The sequence below is a fragment of the Callithrix jacchus genome, chromosome 5, assembly GCF_049354715.1.
Source record: "Callithrix jacchus isolate 240 chromosome 5, calJac240_pri, whole genome shotgun sequence".
Taxonomy (NCBI): domain Eukaryota; kingdom Metazoa; phylum Chordata; class Mammalia; order Primates; family Cebidae; genus Callithrix; species Callithrix jacchus.
The window spans coordinates 84,505,126-84,529,117 of NC_133506.1; the positions used below are offsets into that span (position 1 = coordinate 84,505,126).

General features: G+C 37.3%; 1 protein-coding gene and 1 non-coding gene across 51 annotated transcripts in view; both read left to right on the forward strand.

Annotated features, from left to right (window-relative positions):
• The window catches only part of NCOR1 (nuclear receptor corepressor 1), a 177,086-nt gene that overhangs the window by 63,970 nt on the left and 89,124 nt on the right, over positions 1-23,992 (forward strand). For 30 of the 50 annotated variants that reach the window (XM_078373202.1, XM_078373201.1, XM_078373199.1 and 27 more), the window contains 9 exons: positions 1,335-1,507; positions 3,223-3,313; positions 5,657-5,835; positions 6,955-7,009; positions 7,741-7,842; positions 14,486-14,613; positions 19,674-19,891; positions 21,501-21,563; positions 23,216-23,355. In XM_078373202.1, the coding sequence (XP_078229328.1) occupies positions 1,335-1,507; positions 3,223-3,313; positions 5,657-5,835; positions 6,955-7,009; positions 7,741-7,842; positions 14,486-14,613; positions 19,674-19,891; positions 21,501-21,563; positions 23,216-23,355 (1,149 nt within the window). The remainder of the gene's footprint in view (positions 1-1,334; positions 1,508-3,222; positions 3,314-5,656; positions 5,836-6,954; positions 7,010-7,740; positions 7,843-14,485; positions 14,614-19,673; positions 19,892-21,500; positions 21,564-23,215; positions 23,356-23,992) is intronic. The other 20 variants (XM_078373204.1, XM_035300200.3, XM_078373212.1 and 17 more) reach the window with 1 other exon arrangement.
• Positions 7,292-7,395, forward strand: LOC118154237 (U6 spliceosomal RNA). Its single transcript, XR_004744127.2, has one exon. It is a non-coding gene; the product is annotated as a U6 spliceosomal RNA (small nuclear RNA).

Sequence of the window (23,992 nt, forward strand, 5' to 3'; positions counted from 1 at the left end):
TGTTGTAAGAATTTGCATTTGGCTACAATATTAAGAATGCATGGTGTAACTTGATCAAGACAGTTGCAGGCGGGGGAAAAAAAAAAGAATTCATGGGAGCTATTGTTTTGATCTAGAAGAGGGATGGTGTTGGCCTGGATTGTGAGGGTAATAGTAGAAATGGAGAAAAGGCGAAGGACACAGAAGACATATAGGAGTAATTGAGAAGTGGGAGTGGGGTGTGGTATGGAATTTGAGAATGATAATATTCTCCAGTGCTACTTTCTTGAGATCACTGTGTTAGCAGTTTTTCATGAGCCCTTCTTCACTTTCCTCTATCCATATATCATCAGATATGTTGACAGTTCTTTGTCCATAATGGAGGGTTCTTCAGTCTTTTCTTCTCTATTTAGAAAACGGTATCATAGTTCATTTCTCTAAAAGCATTAATTCTCAATTTCATGTAGTTCACTGGATTTTCTTTTTTTTTTTTTTTTTGAGACAGAGTCTTGCCCTGTTGCTCAGGGTAGAGTGCAGTGGTGCCATTTTGTCTCACTGCAACCTCCACACCCTGGGTTCAAGCAATTCTCCTGCCTCAGCCTCCCAAGTAGCTGAGACTGTAGGTGTCTGCCACCACAACCAACTAATTTTTGTGTTTTTAGTAGAGACGGGGTTTCACCATATTGGCTAGGCTGGTCTATCTTTTGACCTTGTGATCTGCCCGCCTTGGCCTCCCAAAGTGCTGGAATTATAGGCATCAGCCATTGTGTCCAGCCTGGATATCTTTTTATAATAAAGTATAACCAACCAATTTCTGCCTTTTTCATATTGTCAAAAATGTTTATTACATACTGTTATTTATAATAGCTAAAAATGATGATCAACCAGAACCTTCAACAATAAAACAGTTAAAGTGTGCATGTTTTCTTTCGCAGATTGGAAGGATAAACAAAATGTTCATATGGTTGCCTTTGGGTAATTGGTCAGATTATGAACTATTTACATGTTTGTATTTTTAATTTTCCATTTTTGGGGACAATAATGACATAATGTTTTAAGCAAAATAAAAGTAACTGGTCAGCTAATATCAGTAGTAGATTGTCAAGTACTTTATAAATATGCATAACCTTACTGTTAAATAAAAAATCCAGCCAAACTGTGCTCTGTGTGTTGACCTTAGTAGGAAACGGAGCTACCTTTTTTCTCTCCTCTTTCAGCTTTTCATTCACAATTGAATCATAAGCCAAATGTACTTCTGACTTAACCTTAAGAAGTAGCATTTATTTTAAAGGATTAGGTTTGTCAGAATCAGAGTTCAGTTTAATTATTATTAATTTGCTACGGATATTTAATAGGAACAAAAAATCTGCCAGCGTTATGATCAGCTCATGGAGGCATGGGAGAAAAAAGTGGACAGAATAGAAAATAATCCTCGGAGGAAAGCTAAAGAAAGCAAAACAAGGGAATACTATGAAAAGCAGTTTCCAGAAATTCGAAAACAAAGAGAACAGCAAGAAAGATTTCAGCGGTAAGTAGTTTGATGTTTAATGACTGTGATATTTTCCTTCAAATATTTATTGTTTCTTATAACTGATCATGAAGAAAGTTTATAAAGAACTTTTATGTTGTGGACACACAGAGGGGAACAACACCTACTGGGGCATATCAGAGTGTGGAGGGTGGAGGATGGAAGGAAGGAGAGGATCAGGAAAAATAACTAGTGGATACTAGGCTTAATACCAGAGTGATGAAATAATCTGTACAACAAATCCACGTGACCCAAGTTTACCTGTGTAACAAACCTTCGCTTGTACCCACGAACTTAAAAGTTAAAAGAACTTTTATGTTGTAACGAAAACTTTATTATCAACCAGTAAAGATTATGTCATCGTAAATTTGATTTTTATATTATCCTCTTGAATCTAAATATAAGTGAATATTTTGAAATTAATTCTGAACTAAATTAAGTTTAGTTCCTAAAAATATTAAATAGCTTTGAAATGATAGTTAATAAGAACAGACATGAATATCCTTTATACCTTCATTACCAACATAATCAAACTATATTCAGTTGATGGTCAATTAAGAAATTCTTTGACTTTGGTAGATTCTGATTTGTTTTACTTTTAGTGAAAAGGTATTTTACAAAATTGTTAAAAGCTTTAGTTTTCTTCTTTATTGTCTCATGTTAAGAGTCATGTAAAAAAAAAAAAAAAAGTCACGGAAGCCCCTTAACTCACAATTAAATTTTTGTAAAGGATGTTTCTTGAGTTTTTTCTCTCCATTTAAAAATGTTTTATGTATTTTTCTAAGTCTACTACAGGGCATACAAACACTGCTATTCGAAATGGAAATGGCATCCAATAACTATGGTTTTTCAAAAGTTTTCTATAACTAGTTCTACCATTTAAATTTGAACATATAACCTTCAAATCTCAATCATAGCATTTAAATTGTTTTTAATAGGTGACACAAGCATATTATTATTTTTTAAATAAGTTAAATTTTTTTGAGTTGGAGTCTCACACTGTGCCCAGGCTGTAGAGCAGTGGCAGGACCTTGGCTCACTGCAATCTCCGCCTCCTGGTTTCAAGCAGTTCTCCTGCCTCAGCCTCCCAAGGAGCTGGGACTATAGGTGTGTGCCACCATGCTCAGCTAATTTTTTTTGTATTTTTAGTAGAGATGGGGTTTTACCATGTTGGCCAGGATGGTCTTGATCTCCTGACCTCGTGAACTACCTGCCTCGGCCTCCCAAAGTGCTGAGGTTACAGGCATGAGCCACCACGCCCGGCCAGTTTTTTTTTTTTTTTTACTTGCTCTGTCATCCAGGCTGGAGTGTAGTGTTGTGATCTCGGCTCACTGCAACCTCCACCTCCAGGTTCAAGTGATTCTCCTACCTCAGCCTCTTGAGTATCTGGGATTACAGGTGCGTGCCACCAGGCCCAGCTATTTGTTTTATTTTTAGTAGAAACAGGGTTTCACCATGTTGGTCAGGCTGGTCTTGAACTCTTGACCTTGTGATCTGCCTGCCTCAGCCTCCCAAAGTGCTGGGATTATGGGCGTGAGCCACTGTGCCCAGCCCTAGCATATTATTTAAAAGTAGATACTCAATAGTATTTTATGTTTCTTCTCTTAAATTGGTTAAAAAGTTCCATTCAGAAAAGTAATATATAGTTAATTTAATTGGTATGTCTTCTTTATAAAAGGCCTTTAAATATATTTTAATTTCTCCCTCATGTTTAGAGTTGGACAAAGGGGAGCTGGTCTTTCAGCCACCATTGCTAGGAGTGAGCATGAGATTTCTGAAATTATTGATGGGCTCTCTGAGCAGGAGGTAAGAAAATTAATTTAATTCAAGTTAATTTGTTAATTATTAAAGCATTTTAACTCTAGACTAGGAGCTAAGGGTTTTGTATGTGAATGTGGAAACTTTATTAGGTGTTAGACTGTTTCAAGGATTTGAGGCCTCTGTTGAAGGGTTTTTAAACGAGGCAGTCACAGTCATACTGGAATTTTACAAAGATGTCTTTGGCAGCAGGGAGACCTAGAGAGAGGTGAGGAGGCTGTTGTGATAAAAATAAGGATCTGAGTCAGGGCAACAGTGGTAGGGATGTATAGGAAAGTATAATAGAAAGGTGTGGGAGATGAGAAAAAGGGGGAACAGAATGTGACTCCCTGGTTTCTAGGTTAGAAGACTAAGCTGATGGTGCCATTTCCTAAAGTAGCAAAGGAGCATGCATTTTTATGTTCTTCAAAGGGTGCTATCTAGCAGGTGAACCTGGGAGAGGTTGAACTGGGGATGGTTAGATACCAGAGTCATCTGTATGCAGGTGACATAGTCCCAGGCAATCATGGTAACATGAAGTCAAAGAGGCAGGTAAGTGATATTATAGAGATTAAGTTTATATATGGAAGAGATTTATCTATGAAGAAGAAGGCCATTTCACTAATTTTTAAGGTGAAGGTACACTTTTGTAGTGAGTGGCGTTACTTTGTTTTTCAGGCATTTCTTTGCCTGTGTAAGGAGCAGAATTAATAAAATTATGAAACAAGTAGTAGACACCAAGGTATACATTTGAAGAAGAATTTATCTCCAGACCCAACAGAAATATTTCCTCCCTTATGAAGCTTTCTTACTCACTTTCCCAAAACAGAAATAATCAATATCTAGTTAGTGTCAGTTTACATTTATTTCTGTTGTGTTTATCTTTCTGTTTAATAAATATTTATGATCAGCTAAAGTGTCATCTTCATGAGTGCGATTATTATACCTTTGGATCAGGCTGTCTTTGAGTCCCTGGTGCCTAATGTTTAGTTGTATATTAATACGGAAATGCAGAGTAAGAATAAATTTCCATTTCTGTCATTGAGTTTTCTTAGCCATGTCAAACTCTCAAGATTGTTCTGAAAGCCACCTACCATTGACCGAGTTTTGCTAGTTTTGATTTTTTTATATGACTTTTCTTAAACCTCATCTCAAAATTCTGAGAGGATTTTGTAGAGATGGGGTCTCACTACACTACCCAGATTGGTCTTGAACTCCTGGGATCAAGCAGTCCTCCTGCCTTGGACTCCAAAAGTGCTGGGATTATAAGCATGAGCCACTGTGCCCAGCAATTTTTCATTTCTTTTGTAGCAATATATTCAAAACTTTAAAATATAACCACTTATTCTATATTGGTTTAAGAATTACCTCTAAAGTACATGATTGAAATCACATTCAGCCCTTGGAATACATAGCCATTATTTCTACAATGACGATTAAATCTTTGTTAAATTTCTTTATTCACTCTTTGACCAATTCCATTAGGAAACATCTGTAAGCATCTAAAATTAGTTTGTGTATTGATGTCATTTCAGTCTAATGTGTCTGAAACACTACAGTGTTCAAACTGATTCAGTGTGTCTCATAAAATTAGAGACTTTGTAAGGACTTGACTATTAGGCAGTGTCCACTTTTATGAGGAAGATTTTTAGGGCAATACCTTTTCTTATATTTGGGTAAATACTTGTAATTTGGGTAAACATTTTTAAATGGAAGCTTGTGCTTATAAATTTTGTCAGTTAAACTTTGGGAAAAATAAGTTCTACATGTATAACAAAGTTTTAATTGAAACAAGCTTTATTTCTAAGAATAACAGCCTTAAATTTTCAATGGAAAGATTATGTAAAATTAAGAAGCATTTAATAGTAAAATGAGTTTAATTTAAAATCGATGACTTAGATTTTGATGCCTGTTGGCTTATTTTTCTATTTATTGTTCTCTAATACGATGGTAAGAATTGTTGTCTAAAATGATGTTGAGGTTTTACAAAATGAGACTATATGATCGTTAAATGCTCCATAAGGTCACCTCTTCAGTGAACTTGACATTACCTTTTATCTTCCAGGTTTAAATTTTATTATGTTAAGCATCAGCTTAGTTTAAAAAAAGAATGCTTCTCAAAGGAGTGGATTATTTAAAAAATGATATGGATATTCTCTGCCTCTGTAATTCATAAAGTGAATGTTTATTGGATATATGAGTAATTACTATATGTTAGATGCCGTGGTATACACTGTTACTGTCATTAAACTGTATACATGGTTTTTTAGTATATATTGAGAACATTGGTCCATGGCCCTCCTTAATTTCTAGTTTACATTTTATTCTAAGTAAATTGTATTTTTTTTCCAGAATAATGAGAAACAAATGCGGCAGCTCTCTGTGATTCCACCTATGATGTTTGATGCAGAACAAAGACGAGTCAAGTTCATTAATATGAATGGGCTTATGGAGGACCCTATGAAAGTTTATAAAGATAGGCAGTTTATGAATGTTTGGACTGACCATGAAAAGGAGATCTTTAAGGACAAGTAATTTATATTTTTAATTATTTTCTATAGACTTCTACATAACGTAGTAAAAAGTATTTGGTATTTACTTGTAAAGTGAACTGTTTTCACAAAAACTTGGCCCCATTTTGGCATTTGAATAGATTGTGAAAAGTAGAGAATATTGATCTTCCTATAAGTTTGTAGGTGGGAAAAGAGGTAACAGATAAGAACTGGGGTTATGGAGTCATGTTAAGAGTGGTTCCCAAGCTTAAGTGCTGTCAGAACTTTCAGGGGAGCTTTTATAAGGTACAGATTTCTGTGCGTTACCATAGACCAATTCAATCATTTCCTGGTATACGGTGCCCAGAAATCTGTGCCCTTTAAAAGTCTCCAGTGATTCTGCAGTTGTTCCTCAGATTGGCAGTTAGAAAGCCCTGGGAATTAGTCTATACACAGTATTTCTTTTCTTTTTTTTTTTTGAGACAGTCTTGCTCTGTTGCTTAAGCTGGAGTCCAGTGTTGTGATCTTGGCTCACTGCAACCTCGGCCATTCGAGTTCAAACAATTCTCTTGCCTCAGCCTCTGGAGTAGGTGGGACAACAGACGTGCCACCATCCCGGCTAGTTTTTGTATTTTATTTTATTTTTGAGACCGAGTCTTGCTCTGTCACCCAGGCTGGAGTGTGGTGATCTTGTGGTGTGATCTTGGCTCAGTGCAACTTCTGCCTCCTGGTTTAAGCAGTTCTCCTGCCTCAGCCTCCTGAGTAACTAGGATTACGGGTGTGTCACACCACGCCCAGCTAATTATTTTGTATTTTTAGCAGAGACGGGGTTTCACCGTGTTAGCCAGGATGGTCTCAATCTCCTGACCTTGTGATCCACCCACCTTGGCTTCCCAAAGTGCTGGGATTACAGGCATGAGCCACTGTGCTCGGCCTAATTTTTGTATTTTTAGTAGAGATGGAGTTCTGCCATATTGGTCAGGTTGGTCTTGAACTGCTACCTCAAGTGATCCTCCTGCCTTGGCATCCCAAAGTGTTGAGATTACAGGTGTGAGCCACCACGCCCAGCCTGTACATAGTATTTCTTTTCCCAAGTTTTCTTTTTTAGTTGTTGAAATGTTTGTGTGTGAGTGTGTTTTTGTTTTCATTTTTACTCAGATTTATCCAGCATCCAAAAAACTTTGGACTAATTGCATCCTATTTGGAGAGGAAGGTAAGATGTGGTTTTCATTGGGAATCTTTGTAAGTTTGTGATGTTTGTTACTTTGAAATTCTTGTACCCTAACACACACAGAAGTAGTTAAGTAGAACCGATTTTGAAAAGGCTGTGAAGCATCTCATGTGATTAATATAGTGATAATTACAATTATAATAGAAATCTTAGAACACAGAACTAAATGGTTAATGAAAGATGACCTGATTTTTATTTCCCTAAAAACACTAGATTACAATGCTTTTTGAACCTCATTACATTTCTAATTAAAATATTAGTCTTGTGCTCATTTCAGCAGCGCATATACTAAAATTGGAACAATACAGAAATTAGCATGGCCCCTGTGCAAGGATGACAAGCAGATTTGTGAATCATTCCATATTTAATAAATATAAAGTTGATGTTAATGTTTTTGAACAAAATAAAGACATTTTAAAAATTTACACATATGTAGTCTGAAGGGGAATTTACTTGTTAATAAGAAAATATTTGAATGTTTCTGATAGTTCCTGGCATCTTTCACATAATTTGGATTAACAACTGTAACTGTCCATTGAAATAGTATATATATAATGTAAATAGTTCTAGACCCTAGATATGCCTTAAAATGCTAGCCATGTGTGTTCTTTAATTTGTACTTTGAGAATACCAGAGATTTTCCTTGAAAGTAATATTAAATTTAAAAAATTTTTTTATTGGATCTTCAAAAGTAATTGTTTTATTTCTTACAGAGTGTTCCTGATTGTGTTTTATATTATTATTTAACAAAGAAAAATGAGAATTATAAAGCTCTAGTCAGAAGAAATTATGGGAAACGCAGAGGCAGAAACCAGGTGTGTTTTCTTAATATATGGAAGATGTTTCAGGGTTGGTGGAAATAGGCAAGTGAAAAGTGTTACAACAGAAGTCCCGCCCCGAGTGTGTTGTTTAAACATTGATGTTTCTGTTAAATTAATGAGGATGTTATAATTATTTTGAAGTGTTTTGCATACATATATTTAATGTATATCTTGTATTTCAAATATATTTTAATTTTCTAGTGTGATAAAACTAATTAGAAAGGTTTTATACCCTTCTGTCATCTGAGTCATGCATTTCAGTGTCAGCAGTAATCATGTAATTAAATATGAAGCCCTTAATACTTTACCTAATATACCATCTTTAGCCAGTCTGTTTATCTGAGGAGGGGTCAGGTAGAGTAAAAGAGAGAAATACAACATGGTAACTTGATAAAGGAGAGTTCTTTTTAAAAACCTGGAACCTGATTTTGTTTTATATTAACTTCATTTGTGGAGTTTAGATAGTTTAATTTCTAAAAAGCAGTTTTTCTGGCTGGGTGTGGTGGCTCACGCCTGTAATCCCAACACTTTGGGAGGCTAGGGCCAGAGTATTGCCTGAGCCCAGGAGTTCAAAACCAGCCTACGCAACATAGTGAGAACCATCTGTCTTTACAAAATAACAGAAAAAACTAGCCGGGCATGATGGTGCGCACCTATAGTCCTAGATACCTAGGAGGCCGAGGTGGGAGGATGGCTTGAGCCTGGGAAATTGAGGCTTCAGTGAGCCGTGATTGTGCCACTGCACCCCAGCCTAGGTGACAGAGCAAGACTGCTGTCTCCGAAAAGTAAAAAAAGACACTTTTCCTAAAGGTAGTTTTCCACAAGTATAAAACTGAAAAAGGGTAGTTTTTACAGTTGCAATTCAGTACTTTCAGAATGGTTTTCTCCAAAGTAACTGATCAGCAGCTGCCATAGCTCACAGATGCTTGCCAGTGAGGCTGCTGAGCTACTGCAGTCACCACAGCTAATATGGAGGGTCTTGCTGTCCACACCTAGGTAGATATTACAGTAAGGACTTATATGCATGAGCTCCAACATTGCAACTGTTCATTAGCATTATTAAGTCTCTTCTGGTTTTCCCACTCAGCCACCCTTTTATTGGGATGGGGTCTTACTCCCTTTGTTCGTTTGATAGCCCCTGCTTACCAGATATAGGTTATTAACCTAGTTCTCTTGTTATTCACGGCTATAACCTTTTTATGTTTTCTGGGTCATTATTTCCCACAGAACACTACCACCCCACATGATGTGATTACCTGTTCTTTGGAAACAGTATTTCTTGTTTAAAAAAGTATAGAGAGTGTTTCATGAGTCAACTGTGTAAAATGCTGCTAGAGGTTGAGTAAGCCAAGGTGCTGTAGACATGGATTTTCGGTGGATTAGTGAGGGGGTGGAAACACAGTTACACAGAGTTGAAGAAGATATAGAAGGTGAGGAAGTGGCCACAAGTGCAACCTTGTTTTTAAAATTTGTTTTATAAAGTGGAATAGTGAAATGGATCGGCAGGGCTAATGAGGATCAGAGAAGGGAGGAAAAAGGGCATGCTTGAATACTGACAGGTGCAATACCATAAGACAAAGGATGGATGCTTGCCAAGCTTCATAAAGATGTACAGGCAGAAAAGGGATAAATTGAGTATTGACAGTGAGATAGGAAGCACTATTCTACCAGAGAGAATAATATTGCCAGGATTTTCTTCCTGTTTCCCCTAAAGAACGTAGATGATAGGGACCATCTATGTTTTAAACAAGTTTTAGCTGCAAATATTTAACAGTGTTTATTCCTCATTACAAAATAGTATTTATAACTTTATCTTTAGAAATTGTATATGTTACTGTTGAAAATGTTCAGTCCTATATTAATGTAAGGGGATAAGGTAATACTTACACAGTGTACATTTCCTTTGCCAGATTGCAGCCAGTTGCCCATGAGACTCTAGCAGGAAGTTGTGGGGCAGGGATATTTGTTATTCTGAAACAGTTGTTTCTGTCCTAAAGTTGTCTGGGAGACAGTTTCCTTCCTTTCTGTGGCACACTGATCCTTATTAAGATCCAGCCATATCCGTGTTTTCTTCTGTACATTCTTGTTGCGTGTTTCAAAGTACCTATCTCAGAATGTAGTTGCAGATCTGAGACTTGCCACGTGCACCCTCACCTTGACCTGAGCCTTAGGTTGCTTTCCCCCCAGGTAGGCTCAGTTTGGGTTGGTCAGCACTTTTGGTAGGCTAGCCCTGCCCTTATTAGCTTTTAAGTTATTACTTTGAAGATTTTTTTTTCTATTTTGTTTTATTTTTTACTTTGAAGATTTTTCTTCCAGTTTTACATTTCTCTGTTTCAATGGGAATTTGGGAGAGGTGTGAGCTAAATGATTAATTTAGACCATCATGTCACTCCACCAAATTTATCATTGTTCCTTAATTGTTTGTATACTCATTCCATTTATTTGTGTCAAAATAGAGGGACAGTTTTTCAGAAATTAGGTGGTGTTAGTTTAAGGGTTCTCTGTATAAAACTCAATGTTTTTAGAGCTGATAGCAGGTGAGAAAAGAAGTCCCTGGGGTTTTCAGCAAAAGAGTGATGCCAGATTTCAGTTGTGACATGCTTAGTCTGGCTGCTGTGTTGACAACAGTTTGTAAGGAGACAAGAAGAAGCAGAGAGACCACTTAGGAGGTTATTTTAATAATCCCAATGGTTTGGACTAAGCTGTAATGAGGAGGTGGGGAGAATGGATTTGTTTCTGGATGTACTTTTGAAGGTAAAACCAAAAGATTTTGCTGATGGATTGATTGTGGGGATGAGGGAAGGACAGTAATTAAGAAAAACACCAAGTTTTGACCTGTGGAGTTGCCATTTGCTGTGATAGACATGACTGAAGGAGGAGCAGGTTTTGAGGGGAAGTTTGGACATGGCTGAATTTGAAATGCCTATTAGGTATCTAAGCAGAGATGCAAATGAGATGTCCAAGTAAAGCAGGTAGTTAGACATATTAAGTCTGGAGGGTAGGAAAAAGATCTGGGTTAAAGATAGACAATTTGCTATATAGAAAAAAGTTTAGAAATATTTCTTTTTAAAAACAGAATTGAGTTACAAGGTTAAGATTTTCAAAATTTTATGTATCAACTCTCTTGTTGATATGGAGGTGGTGGATACAGAGATCCAACTAATTTGAAAATCACTTTACTTCTCTGCCATGCAACCAAGCTATGGTCAGGAGGATTACCTCAGGTAATCTCACAGGGATTATGGCATATTTACTTAAAAGATTCTTTAGAGTTCTGCTGAAGTTTATGTTAGATCTTGTCAATTTGCATTTGATTGCTCTCCCTATCCCCTACTCCCAGCGTCCTATTTATAGGAAGCAATTTTTATCAGCAGATAAATATATAGTTTGCGGCTGGGTGTGGTGGCTCATGCCTGTAATTCCAACACTTTGTGAGTCCGAGGCCGGTGAATCACTTAAGATCAGAAGTTCAAGACCAGCCTAGGCAACATGCTGAAACCTATCTCTACTAAAAATGCAAAAATTAGCTGAGAGAGGTGGTGCACGCCTGTAACCCCAGCTATTCTGGGAGCTGAGGTGGGAGAATTGAGAATCTCTTAAGCTTGGGAGGCAAAGGTTACAGTGAGCCTAGATCATGCCACTGTACTCGCATCTGGGTGACAGAGCAAGACCCTATCTGGAAAGAAAAAAAAAGAGAGAGAGAAGGGAGGGGAGAAAGAGAGAGAAAAAAGAGTAGTGAGCCGAGCTTGCGCCACTGCACTCCAGCCTGGGTGACATAGTGAGACTCTGTGTCACAATAAAAATAAAATAAAATAAATACACAACTTTTACTTTTTTAATTTGAATTTTTATTTTGTTTTACACGTGCTCTTGAATATTCACTTATGGTGAATAGCTTGTTGTTTGATAGACATGTTTCATGTTATATTAACTCCTGGAGAGAAATAAACTTGTTTTATTGACTCTCAAGTGTTGGGCTTAAAGAAGGGGGAAAAAGGAAAAACCTGAACAAGGAGCCACTGAGAATATTTGCGTTGGCATAGGGAACTTTTAAAAGGGTTTTCCTTGAAGGTATGGACCTCTTTTGCTCCAGCCACCCTGCAGAGTTGAGGGATGTAACTTATAACCTTCATCCTAGATCCTGTGGATTGATTGGCACTTCTCTTTACAGATTTACCAGAAACAAAAGTAGTTCCAACCATCTCTTGTTTAAATTGGAGGTAATCTCTTACTCTCTTGGATATCAGTGGCAGTTGTGATAGGTCTTTACCCATATTGCACAAAGGTGAGGTCCCCCAGTTGCTGCTAACTGCTCTTCCTCCCCACTCCCCACTGCCTGGTCAGTATACAGAGTGATGAGAGGTTCTGCTGGACAGGTGCCACACACTTCTCTAGACTCGAATCCAGCAACTCCATCCATTGCTTTGGATCATTTCCACACTTTATGCAGAGCCAGGAGCTGTTTCCTTCTTTACACTGATTGGTTTAAGCAGGTGCTGCAGTTGTTTCTTAGTCCCTAGCACCAGGAAACGGGGAGTGAAGTTATCTGTTGGCTGGATTTTAGACAGCAGGGAATGTGTGGGATTACTTTGAAGCTCTGGTCGGCATTAGAAGCAGAAAAGTATTGGGGAAATAAGGTTACCCAAGTCTAAGGGAATACTGAACCTTTTTCCTTACATTCTGCGGAGTTGACATCGCCCCATCATAAATCTTAGGCTATAAACAATTATCCGGGTTACACAGCTCACTTGCTAGGCAAAAGGCATGATTTGTTCTTACTATGCCATCTTACTGGTTCAGAGTGGCACATGGATGCTACATTGGTTGCAGGGTTAGGTTATTAGCATTTAAACAGGTCTTATGACCAATACAGTATCTTAGGGAGTCAGAGCTGAATAAAACTTGCCCGATTGTAAAGCAGGCCTACTCATGGTTTGAAAGGTTAAATTTTAAAATCTCCCTGGTTTATGAGTTTTCTGTAGCAATGAATACCCAGAAGAAAGAGAAACTGACAGCCAGGGTGAGAAATTAGGAAGGTTGGATAAAGCAAGCAAAGGAATCATGGTATTGAAATGATTTACCAAGTAGAATAGTCAGTGCAGTTCTCACTGGACTGAAAATTTGATAGAATAAGGGGTCAAAGGTTACGATGAAGACAAAGCAGGATCAGCCACAATGAAGATGTGCAATGGGTGGTTGTAGTTGGAGAGAAGACTTTCTGATTTCAGGATCTATAAGGCAAAGCAATGCCCATTGCTGATGAGGCAGTTGTGATTTTGCTTGTAGGGAGTTTAATGGGCATGACCTAAAAGTATTTTAACTGTGAGATGTTATGTTGAGTGGCAAGTGTTAGAAAAGCCATTGACATGCGTTTTGAAATCTGAAAAATAATGTCAAGGCGCAATGAGCCATGTGATGCCATCACTTATATGTTCTAGGAAATATTTAAGAAGTCATTCCGTAACACCAAAAGAGAATGTTGTCAGAGGGAGATTTTATGAAACATGAAAAAGGAATTATTTTTAAAATATCACGGTTCAGCAGTGTTCTGGAAGTGGACCAAGAAGGATTCATTTTCTTCTTTCCTTCCCCCTTGGATTAGAAGGAGGCATAATGTGGGACTTGTTTTGTGGAGGCAAATAAGGCCTTTGTTAACTTAGGGGAAAATAAAAGAAAAAAATATATATATCTATATATAATTTATATATATATGATAAACTTTGATTTATATATATATAAATTTTTATATATATATACCTATGATAAACTTTATTAGGCACAGTAAAGAATTAACAGTAACAAATAATACAGAGGTATTATAATATACTGTAATAGAAGTTGCTTGAATGTGATCTTTTTTCAAATATTTTACTGTACTGCTGTCACCTATTTTCGTACTGCAGTTGACTGCAGGTAACTTAAACCACAGAAAACGAAACTCTGATATGGTGGGGACTACTATAGTAGCAGTCAGTGCATACTTAGTTTCACTTGTTTCTTTTCGAGTCACAGGGCTTTTGCAAATGAGACAAAGGGTTTCTAATCTGACTGCCCAGCTTAGAAATATTTAAGCATTTTACTTCTGTTCACTGTATTATATTTTTAATATTTTTCCAAATTACTTCAGTCTTAGTAATGACCATAGCTGTCTACTATTCTATTAAGTAGACATTCTCTCAAAAGTATAGCTGCATGAAGATGTTTCTTATACCATTATTGATTGTTATGAAAAAGTTGGAAACATACTACATATCTAATACATGATAAATTATGTATTGGTTATCAAATTTGAAGGTAGAATTGGAATGCCTGAGTGACAGATTAGATGTGGAGGTTGCCAAAAAAAGGGAACCAACCCCAGATTTCTAAGTGAAATCTTAACATTTTCACTTTCTCATGGGTCCAAATGCTATGAGCATGTGTGTGTGTGTGTGTGTGTGTGTGTGTGTGTAAGACCCTTTAAGTAGTGCATATAGAATACATTAAAAACCACTAGCCTGGTTTCTAACACATGATCACCAGTTACATTTTAAATGACTAACAATCATTTAAAAGTTGTTTAGATAGACATAATTTATCGTAATATAAGGAGCTATTTCTGTTGCCTTCCAATTTTACAAATGATGGTTCATTCTAGCAGCAAATTGCCCGACCCTCACAAGAAGAAAAAGTAGAAGAAAAAGAAGAGGATAAAGCAGAAAAAACAGAAAAAAAAGAAGAAGAAAAGAAAGATGAAGAAGAAAAAGATGAAAAAGAAGACTCTAAGTGAGTTAAATAATTATATGATAAATGATTAAATATAATTTTTGTAGCTTTAGGGAGTACAAGTACAGTTGTCACATGGATATATTACATAGTAGTGAAGTCTGTGCTTTTAGTTTACTATTGCCTGAATAGTGTACATTATACCTACCAGGTAATTTCTCATCCCTCACCCACCCCCTCACATCCTCTCACCTGTTTGAATCTCCAGTGTCTACTATTCCACTCTTTATGTATATCCATGTGTCCACATTATTTGGCTCCCACTTAAAAGTGAGAATGTAATAATTGACCTTCTGTTTCTGAGGTATTTCACTTAAGATAATAGCCTTTAGTTCTATCCATGTTGCGCAGAAGTATAGTTATTTTTAAATAATGAAATTTAATCTGCTGAAATTTTATTTTATTTATTTTTGAGACAGAGTTTTACTCTTACCCAGGCTGGGGTGCAGTGGTTCGATCTCAGCTCACTGCAACCTCTACCTTCAGCTTCCCAAGTAGCTGGGATTACAGGCATGTGCCACCATGCCCAGCCAATTTTGTATTTTTAGTAGAGATGGGTTTTACCATGTTACCCGACCTGATCTAGAACTCCTGACCTCAGGTGATCCACCTGCCTCTGCCTCCAAAGTGCTGGGATTACAGGTGTGACCCACTGTGCCTGGCTGAAATTAGATACATCTAATAGTTACATGATTAAGTTGATGTGATTAAGGAATAGAATATTATAGTATTAAGTAACTTTTGACTTAATGAACTTATATACAAGTCATGAGTTACTATTACTTTTCAGAAGGGATGGGTTATAGTAACATATACATTTCCCCCAGTATATATTGAATATAATTTAATCATTATCAGGATCTTCTTTTGAGCTTCAGATAGTATGTATTGGATAGTGTAAAAATGCCAAGAAAGGAAGTTTTCATTTTATATTTTATATTCCATCTTTATTGACTTTATTTATATAAAATGGAGTCTTTGGTTTGTTTGTTGTTGTTTTGTTGTTGTTGTTGCTGTTTTCCTGGTTACAAAAATAATTCTTATACATTATAGAAAAATAGGAAAAGAAAGAAAAATAAAATAAAAATTAACCTATGGCCGGGTGCGGTGGCTCACACCTGTAATCCCAGCACTTTGGAAGGCTGAGGCGGACGGATCATGAGGTCAGGAGTTTGAGACCAGCCTGACCAACATGGTGAAACCCCGTCTTTACTGAAATACAAAAAATTAGCTGGGTGTGGTGGCAGGCACCTGTAATCCCAGCTACTCAGGAGACTGAGAGAGGAGAATTGCTTGAACCCGGGACGTGGAGGTTGCAGTGAGCTGAGATCGCGCCACTTCACTCCAGCCTGGGCGACAGAGTGAGACTCTGTCTCAAAAAGAAAAAAAAAAAAAAGAAAATTAACCTATGATTCTGCCACTCAGAGACGGTTATTGTTGATGCTTTTGTGTATATACGGGGGTGAGGTAGGGGTAGGGACACAACAATTGGTTTGGTTGTTTTTCCCCCAAGAACTAGCTTTATAATTTACATGGAACAAAATTCGCCAGTTTGAAATGTGTTCATTGATGTGTTTGACAAGCATATGCACTTGCGTACCTATTATCACAGTTGTGATGTAGAATGTTTCCATCACCCCGAACAGTTCCCATATGCTCCTTTGCAGTCAGTTTCTCTTTCCTTATTCCCAACCTCAGGCAGTCACAGATCTGTTTTGCTTTCTTTAGAATTACATAAAAATGAAGTCATACGGTATGTCATCTTCTTTGTAGCTTTTTTACTTAGCATGAATGCCTTTGAAATTCATTTAGATTATTGAATATATCAGTAGTTTATTCTTTTTTAATGTTTAATATGTTATTTCTTTAGTCTTTGTGGAAATACTTAAGGTTTACCTAGTTTTGTGGCAGCTGAAGTAGCTAGTCACTTGCCATGGTTTTAAAAGAGACAGATATTCCTGTCATTGTAATTTTATACTTTATGAAGATACCCATAAGGGAACATATTTTTTTCTTTTAGTTTAGGTTAGACATTTATTATGGCATGTAGCCAGCGGTTCTTCTCACATAGGACTCTATCATATCTGGATTTTATTTTTTGTTAAAATTTCTAAATTATTTAACAAGCTTTCATGTATTATCTATGTGAGCTAAGTCTTAAGGAGAATGTGAAAATACATAAGATATATACTATTCCCAGGTAGTTCATGATTTAGTAGGGGAAAACTAGGTAAAGTACAAGTGTTACTTTAAGAAATAAAAGCCTGGCAGTAAGAAATCAGCAGACAACCAGTTAAGTGCTTTGGCAGATTAAAAAGAGGTCAAGCTACTTCTCTCTGGATAATTTGGAGGACTTTATGCAGAGGCTAGTGGTTACTGTGGGTAGGGTAGAGGGAATCGCATGAATAGCTATGCTGCTTTGAGAAGTGGCAGATAATGATTTCATTAGACTTAACATAGTGTGCATCGAGAAGGGAAGTGGAAGGTTCTTTGGAGTTAGATTATGTAGAGCTTTAATGAAAGCCAAAAGTGTTAGACTACCTTCAGGTGGCTATGCTGTGTGTCTGTTTGGGAATAGAAAGGGATTAGAATAGATGGAGTGGTTTACTGCCAAAGCTGTCCTGCTAGAATACTGATCCATTGACAAGGTAGAATGAACAGTAGAGGTATAAATCAGGGAAGCCAGTATGAAAGGCCAGGATTGGGGTACTAAGGTATTGAATAAGTGTAGTGGTAGCAGGAATAGAGATGGTAGAATTAGTGAGAGAGAGGCATTTCTGAGATGAAATAACCAAAACTTGGCATTAGATCACATGTAGGAAGTATAGGAAAAGGGAGAGAGCTAAAGATGATATCTAATCTGTAAACCTGAATGATGATGAGCAAGGTAGTAGCGTTAACAATAGATGATTAGAGAATGAGGTAGAGCAAGGAGCAGAGGTGAGGATGAATATGATTTTGGGTATATTCAGTTTCTATTGATGGGAAATCCAGGCGGCCCTTCTAGCAGGTAGTTGGGAAGACAACCCCTCCAGTCGGGAGCTGGGGGGTGAGTCCAAAGGAAAGATTGGGAGTCTTCCCAGTAGAACTTATGAGAATGAGTAACCCCACGTTGCTCTAAGGCTCCAGGGGAAATTCTATATAAAAGGGTGGGAGGAGCCCAGCACAGTGGCTCACTCCTGTAATCACAGCTAAGCTGGGCGAATTGCTTTAGCGCAGGAGTTCATGACCATCCTGGGCAACATGGTGACACCTCGTCTCTACAAAAAATAAAAATTTAGCCAGTTACGGTGGCACGTGTCTGTAATCCCAGCTACTTGGAAAGCTGAGGTGGGAGGCTTATCTGAGCCTAGGAGATTGAGGCTGTAGTAAGCCATGTTTGCGCCGCTGCTCTCCAGCCTGGGTGACAGAGTGAGACACTTTCTCAAAAAAAAAAAAAAAAACCCAAAAGAAAGAATGGGAGGAGAAAGGTCCTTCTGGTGATACCCAGAAGGAGAGCCAGAATAACAGCGGGGATATTTCAAAAGCTAAGTTTAAAGTGATATAAGAAGAATTATCCGCAGCATCAGTTGCGACAAAACGACTGTTGTAGGGAAAATTGAGAAGAGGTCATTTGATTTTGCAGTTTCCAAGTCATTGGTGAGTTTTCAGAAAACATCTTTTAACAGGAGGCTGCAGAACAGAAGCCAGCTTTATGAGGGAATAAGTAAGTAAAGAGAAAGGGCTATTTGGTAACTTCAATTTAGGGCTGAAGGGGAGAGAATTATTTTTGGAAAAAAAAAATCTTCCATTAATCAAGAATAATTGAGTCTTTGAATATTCCCATCTATCCATTCATTTGCAAAAATGTACATCGAATAAGTTATCTTAAATATAACAATCATGGAAGGTAAATAGTACAGAGAATGGTCTTCTAGTATTACATGTTAGTACCACTGCTATTAATAGGAACTACTATTTTTCTACATGCTTGAGATGATGGTATGCACTTTACATCCTGAGAGAGTTTTAGCAAACTTATTTGATGCTGACTGTGTTCCAGGCACTTTATTTAACTCCTTTAATTCTGGCAGCAGTCCTATGAAATAAACTCTTTTTTTCATTGTATAGATGAGGAAACTGAGGCCCATGGAGGTGAGGCAGGAAGCTTGTCCAAGGTCATCACATGGCTAGTAAATCATAAGTGTGGTATAACCCCAGGCAGCCTGGCTCCAGAGGCCCTTCCTAAGCATTAACCATTACTGCCCAATTTGTACATAATTAGTATCAGGCATGATTTAGAGTATTGAGTCTGGTTTTATAAAACAATGTTGTGGATTATCGTGATGATCATCTGTTTTAACTTCATACATGAGGCAACCTAGAGCAAAGGCAAAGAAAACCCCAGAATTCCTGCCTTTTGGTATAGCCTATTGCCTTTGGATTGCAGGTCTAGAGGTTTTCTGCTGTCATTTGTTACTTTCTCATGGAATAGTTCTGGTTTCTAAATCAGTTGGTTTGAAATGTATTTAAATTTTAAGTCCATTAACATTTATAATAGGTCTTATAAAATATCTTAATTTCAGCCAGTTAGAACTCTTAAAAACTATGGTATGGCAGAATTGTCGATAAGTTTTGTTTTTTTTTTTTTTTTTTTTTTTTGGAGACGAAATTTTGCTCTTGTTACCCAGGCTGGAGTGCAATGGCGCGATCTTGGCTCACTGCAACCTCTGCCTCCTGGGTTCAGGCAATTCTGCCTCAGCCTCCCGAGTAGCTGGGACTACAGGTGCATACTCCCACACACAGCTAATTTTTTGTATTTTTAGTAGAGACAGGGTTTCACCATGTTGACCAGGATGGTCTCAATCTTTTGACCTCGTTATCTACCCACCTCGGCCTCCCAAAGTGCTGGGATTACAGGCTTGAGCCACTGCATCTGGCTAAGTTTTTTTTTTTTTTTTTAAGTAACTGAGAGATTAGGCAGTATTATTCAATTTATGATTAAATGATATCCAAAACCAAAACCTTCTTTGATGTATGTATACTTTTGAAACACAGTTTTCGTTTGCTTTTGTGTCCAGAGAAAATACCAAGGAAAAGGACAAGATGGATGGTACAGCAGAAGAAACTGAGGAAAGAGAGCAAGCCACACCCCGGGGGCGAAAGACTGCCAACAGTCAGGGCCGCCGCAAGGGCCGGATCACCAGGTCCATGACAAATGAAGCCGCAGCTGCTAGTGCTGCAGCCGCAGCGGCCACTGAAGAGCCCCCACCACCTCTGCCACCGCCACCAGAACCCAGTGAGTGGAAGAGATTGGCATAAACAGACCATGATTTTGTTTGGGATTCTGTTTCACTGCTAGGATAGGGTAGGAGGGACTTATAGTACTGACAACCTAGAAACAATCCTGAAGTGTGGTCTTTAAATTTTTTAAACTTTCAATATCAAAATCATTTCAAAAAGGATATCATCCACAGTCTTTCCTCCCCACTAGAGCTGTTTTTCTTTTTTACTTAGTTGTTATGCTAGTATGCATGTTACCGTGTCTTCTGATATTTTAATGTGGTATATACCATAAATACTTTATAATTTCTAAGTAATTTTTGTTTTTTTAATGGCTGTGTAATATGGAGGCATGATTTATTCAACCATTCTCTTATTGCTGAATGATTAGGCTGTCTGTTCTCTTCCCTGCTTTTAAGCTAATGTATATAGCAGTATAATAAAAAAACTTTATTCACATAGTATTTTCTTTATGTTAAATTATTTTTCATGGAATAAATTCTTGAGCAAAGGAATACTGGATCTAATAGTCCAAGCATCTTTGTCTCTAAGGATTGTCTCATTCGTTTATAAAAGGACTACATTAATGATAGAGTACCACTGTTAATGATTCAGAGGTACCATTGTTACTTTAACATGAAATATGAAAGAAAATGAAGTTTAAGGAATGGTAAGAATGAGGTAGGGGCACTAACGAGATAGGAGGAGGAAAGAGAGGCTGGGGCAGGTCATGATGGGCCTTGTTAGAACTGTATTCTGCTTTAAGAAGTGGAGAACTTGCAGAGATTTTTAAATAGAGGAATGCTGTGATCAGATTTGTGTCTTGGAAAGTTAACTGGTAGCAATTGTGGAGGTCAGGTTAGACAGAATAAGGGCTGGAGGCAGAGGGCCCAGTCATGGGACTGCAGTGGCTTAAGCAAGGAGGGGATGCGTTCAGAGTTGCTCCATGTCATTGGGTATGAGTGGTAAATGGGAGGCAGGATTCAAAAATTAGTTTATCAGTCTAAGATGCCTGTTAAAAACTTGAGCGAGTGAATGGTATAATTATAAATTGAGAAAGAGAATATGGCAGGAGCTCATATCAGGCTTGATGCTCTCAGGTTTTGTTTTGTTTTTTTTCCCCCTGAAGCAAAAGATAATGTATTCAGTTCATGATCCATCTTTACCCACTGGATATCAGACACTTGGGGATGAACTAAAGGGTCTCTAGGAGTTAGGACAAGATGGAGGCTCAGAGGAGGGAAGAGGAAATTGTGCTTGGACAGGAAAGAGGAGGGTTGCCTGTTCCTTTGACACTGCAGGAGAGGAGTGTCTACTAAGTGGAAGTGGAGATATATTAAGTGGGAAGCTACTGGGTCCAAAAATAAGCTAAAGTTGTTAAAAAAAATGTAAACATGGAGAGAACTTTTAAGAACATTAAGAAAGATCATAATATTGAGAAGTGTTGACTTGTTTCTTCTAGTTTGGTAATGGAGAGGTTGATATTATCCTATGTCTGTAGTTTCTTTCACCAAATGCTTTATTCAGTCTTTTATATCAGATAAAGAGGTTATATAATTATATGATTGGTCTGAATGAAGGATTTACCTTTTTTTCTGCCTGATTGGCTTCTCTCTTTATTTCAGTATCTACAGAGCCTGTGGAGACCTCTCGATGGACAGAAGAAGAAATGGAAGTTGCAAAAAAAGGTAAATTGTCATTGTTCCGGTTTTTCAGTTTTTTTTTTTAAGAGTTATTAGTAATGAGTAAGATGGAACTAATTTTTTTAACTGGAAAAAAATTTTCTTTCAGAAAGGTAAATAAGACTTAGAAGTGACTTTAAGAGTTCATTTTGCTAGTATAGTATCCAATTAAATACCCCCATTGTGCCTTGTTTAAGATGCCCAGTTTTGAGGGATTTAAGATTGTTTTTACTGTTTTATTTTGAGTGTACTTTAATTAAAGAGCAAGAAGGTTATTGTCACTTTCTTAGAATAATTATGATGATATGCTATTGAAATTGTTTTGGAATGAATTTTGACATGAAGTCTATATTTCTTTTACTTGAAAGTTGTATTTAATAGAATAGGATGGTAAACACTTTTGTCAATTTGCATTTGGTAAGTCGTTTAATCATAAATCACTAGCAAATTGCTCTGTGATTCAGAGGGAAGAGCATGAAGTTTGTAACCAAGCCAATGAAGGTTTGAATCCTATGTCTGCCACTTGTATAGTTTTGTGGCCTTCCTCTTACTCTGACACTTTATGGACCTTGTGTTTTTCTGTCATTGCTTGTTAATGCAGTATAATTTGAAATTGAGCTAAAATTTCTAATAGGATAAGTAATTGGTAATTTTGAGAAAGATTAGCTAATTTTTTGGTGGTTAAATATTTTTCTTGTAGATCATAGAGTGATCTTTTTCAGGTAGATGTACCTGCATATAACTATTTGGCCACTACTCTTCTTCCCTTATTCATGTATCAGGCAGGATTTGGAAATGATCTTCTAATTTTCATTATTTAAGGGTGCTACTTGTGTGAACCTTGAAAAACTGATGTTTTCCTGTAAGTCATTAAATTTATACTGGAAATTCCTGCTTGGGTATACCTGTATACCTGATTGGGTACACCTGCTTGGGTGTACCTGGGACTAAAGGTGGACAGCACCAGGACACACTAATTTTTGTATTTTTAGTAGAGACAGGGTTTCACCATATTGGCCTGCATGGTCTTGATCTCTTGACCTTGTGATCCCCCCACCGCGGCTTCCCAAAGTGCTGGGATTACAGGCGTGAGCCACCACACCCAGCCAGATTTATTTTTTCAATTGGTTATTATTTTTCTGATGGGATTGCTTGATTGTGAATTGACTGAGGAGAAATATGAATTATAAGTGGAGTCATATATATCTTTAATTTGTGTTCATTTATATGTGATTACCTTATTTACTCGATGTATTGTCTTCAGAGATCCAGATGTACCTAATCATTTAGTTTGCAAGTATTTGAGCTATTACTAATGTGTCTAACATTGTCCTAGCCCTGTGGGAGATATATAAGAAAGATAAGATTTAGCCCTTCTATTAATGAATATATTAAGAATTTTTTTTTTTGGGTGGGGTGGGGTGGGCAGGGCACGTGGAAGGGCATATGTTTTAAAATTGAGGGGAAAAATATAGAACTGTAAATGAGTTGCGTCAATAAGTATTTTTATAAATATCAAAGTATATATAATATGCAATTTAAAGCACACTTTTAAGTATTATGGTTGTGAATAAAATGATTAAGTTAATTTATTATTTCTCTTGTTTGCTTTATCAGGTGACTGTTCAATTAACATTTCGTTTGTTTTTAAAATGCAGGTCTAGTAGAACATGGTCGTAATTGGGCAGCAATTGCTAAAATGGTGGGAACAAAAAGTGAAGCTCAATGTAAAAACTTCTATTTTAACTATAAAAGGCGACACAATCTTGACAACCTCTTACAGCAACACAAACAGAAAGTGAGTATATCAGGGGTGGTGAATCTTTTACTTATTACTGGTTTTTACTTAGAGTAGTGGTGTTGTTGTTTGAGATGGAGTTTCACTTTGTCACCCAGGTTGGAATGCAGTGCTGCAGTGTCAGCTCACTGCAAACTCCACTTCCCAGGTTCAAGCGATTTCCTCCCTCAGCCTCCTGAGTAGCTGGGACTACAGGTGCCCGCCACCACACCCAGCTAATTTTTGTATTTTTAGTAGAGACGAGGTTTCAACAGGTTGACCAGGCTGGTCTCGAACTCTTGACCTCAGGTGATCTACCAGCCTTGGCTTCCCAAAGTGCTGGGATTACAGGCGTGAGTCACTGCACCTTGTCTTGTTTTTTTCCAAAGCTTCAGGGATTGATTTTTTAAGAGAAACCTTTTTGTGTCTTATATTTTTAAGTAACTTACATGTAACAGGTGTGCTAGATTTTTGGTATAGGCTGTTTCTATTTATTGCTCAAGGAGTAAAGTGTCTCTTGGTATTCCTAACAGTCCAAAGAGGCCCATCATGACCTGCCCCATCTTAACTTTCTTACTCCAAAGTTTCTATTTGTAGTAAAGGGAATTAAATACTCTCAACTACTGTAGGCTGGATTTGAAAACTATAAACATTTTGG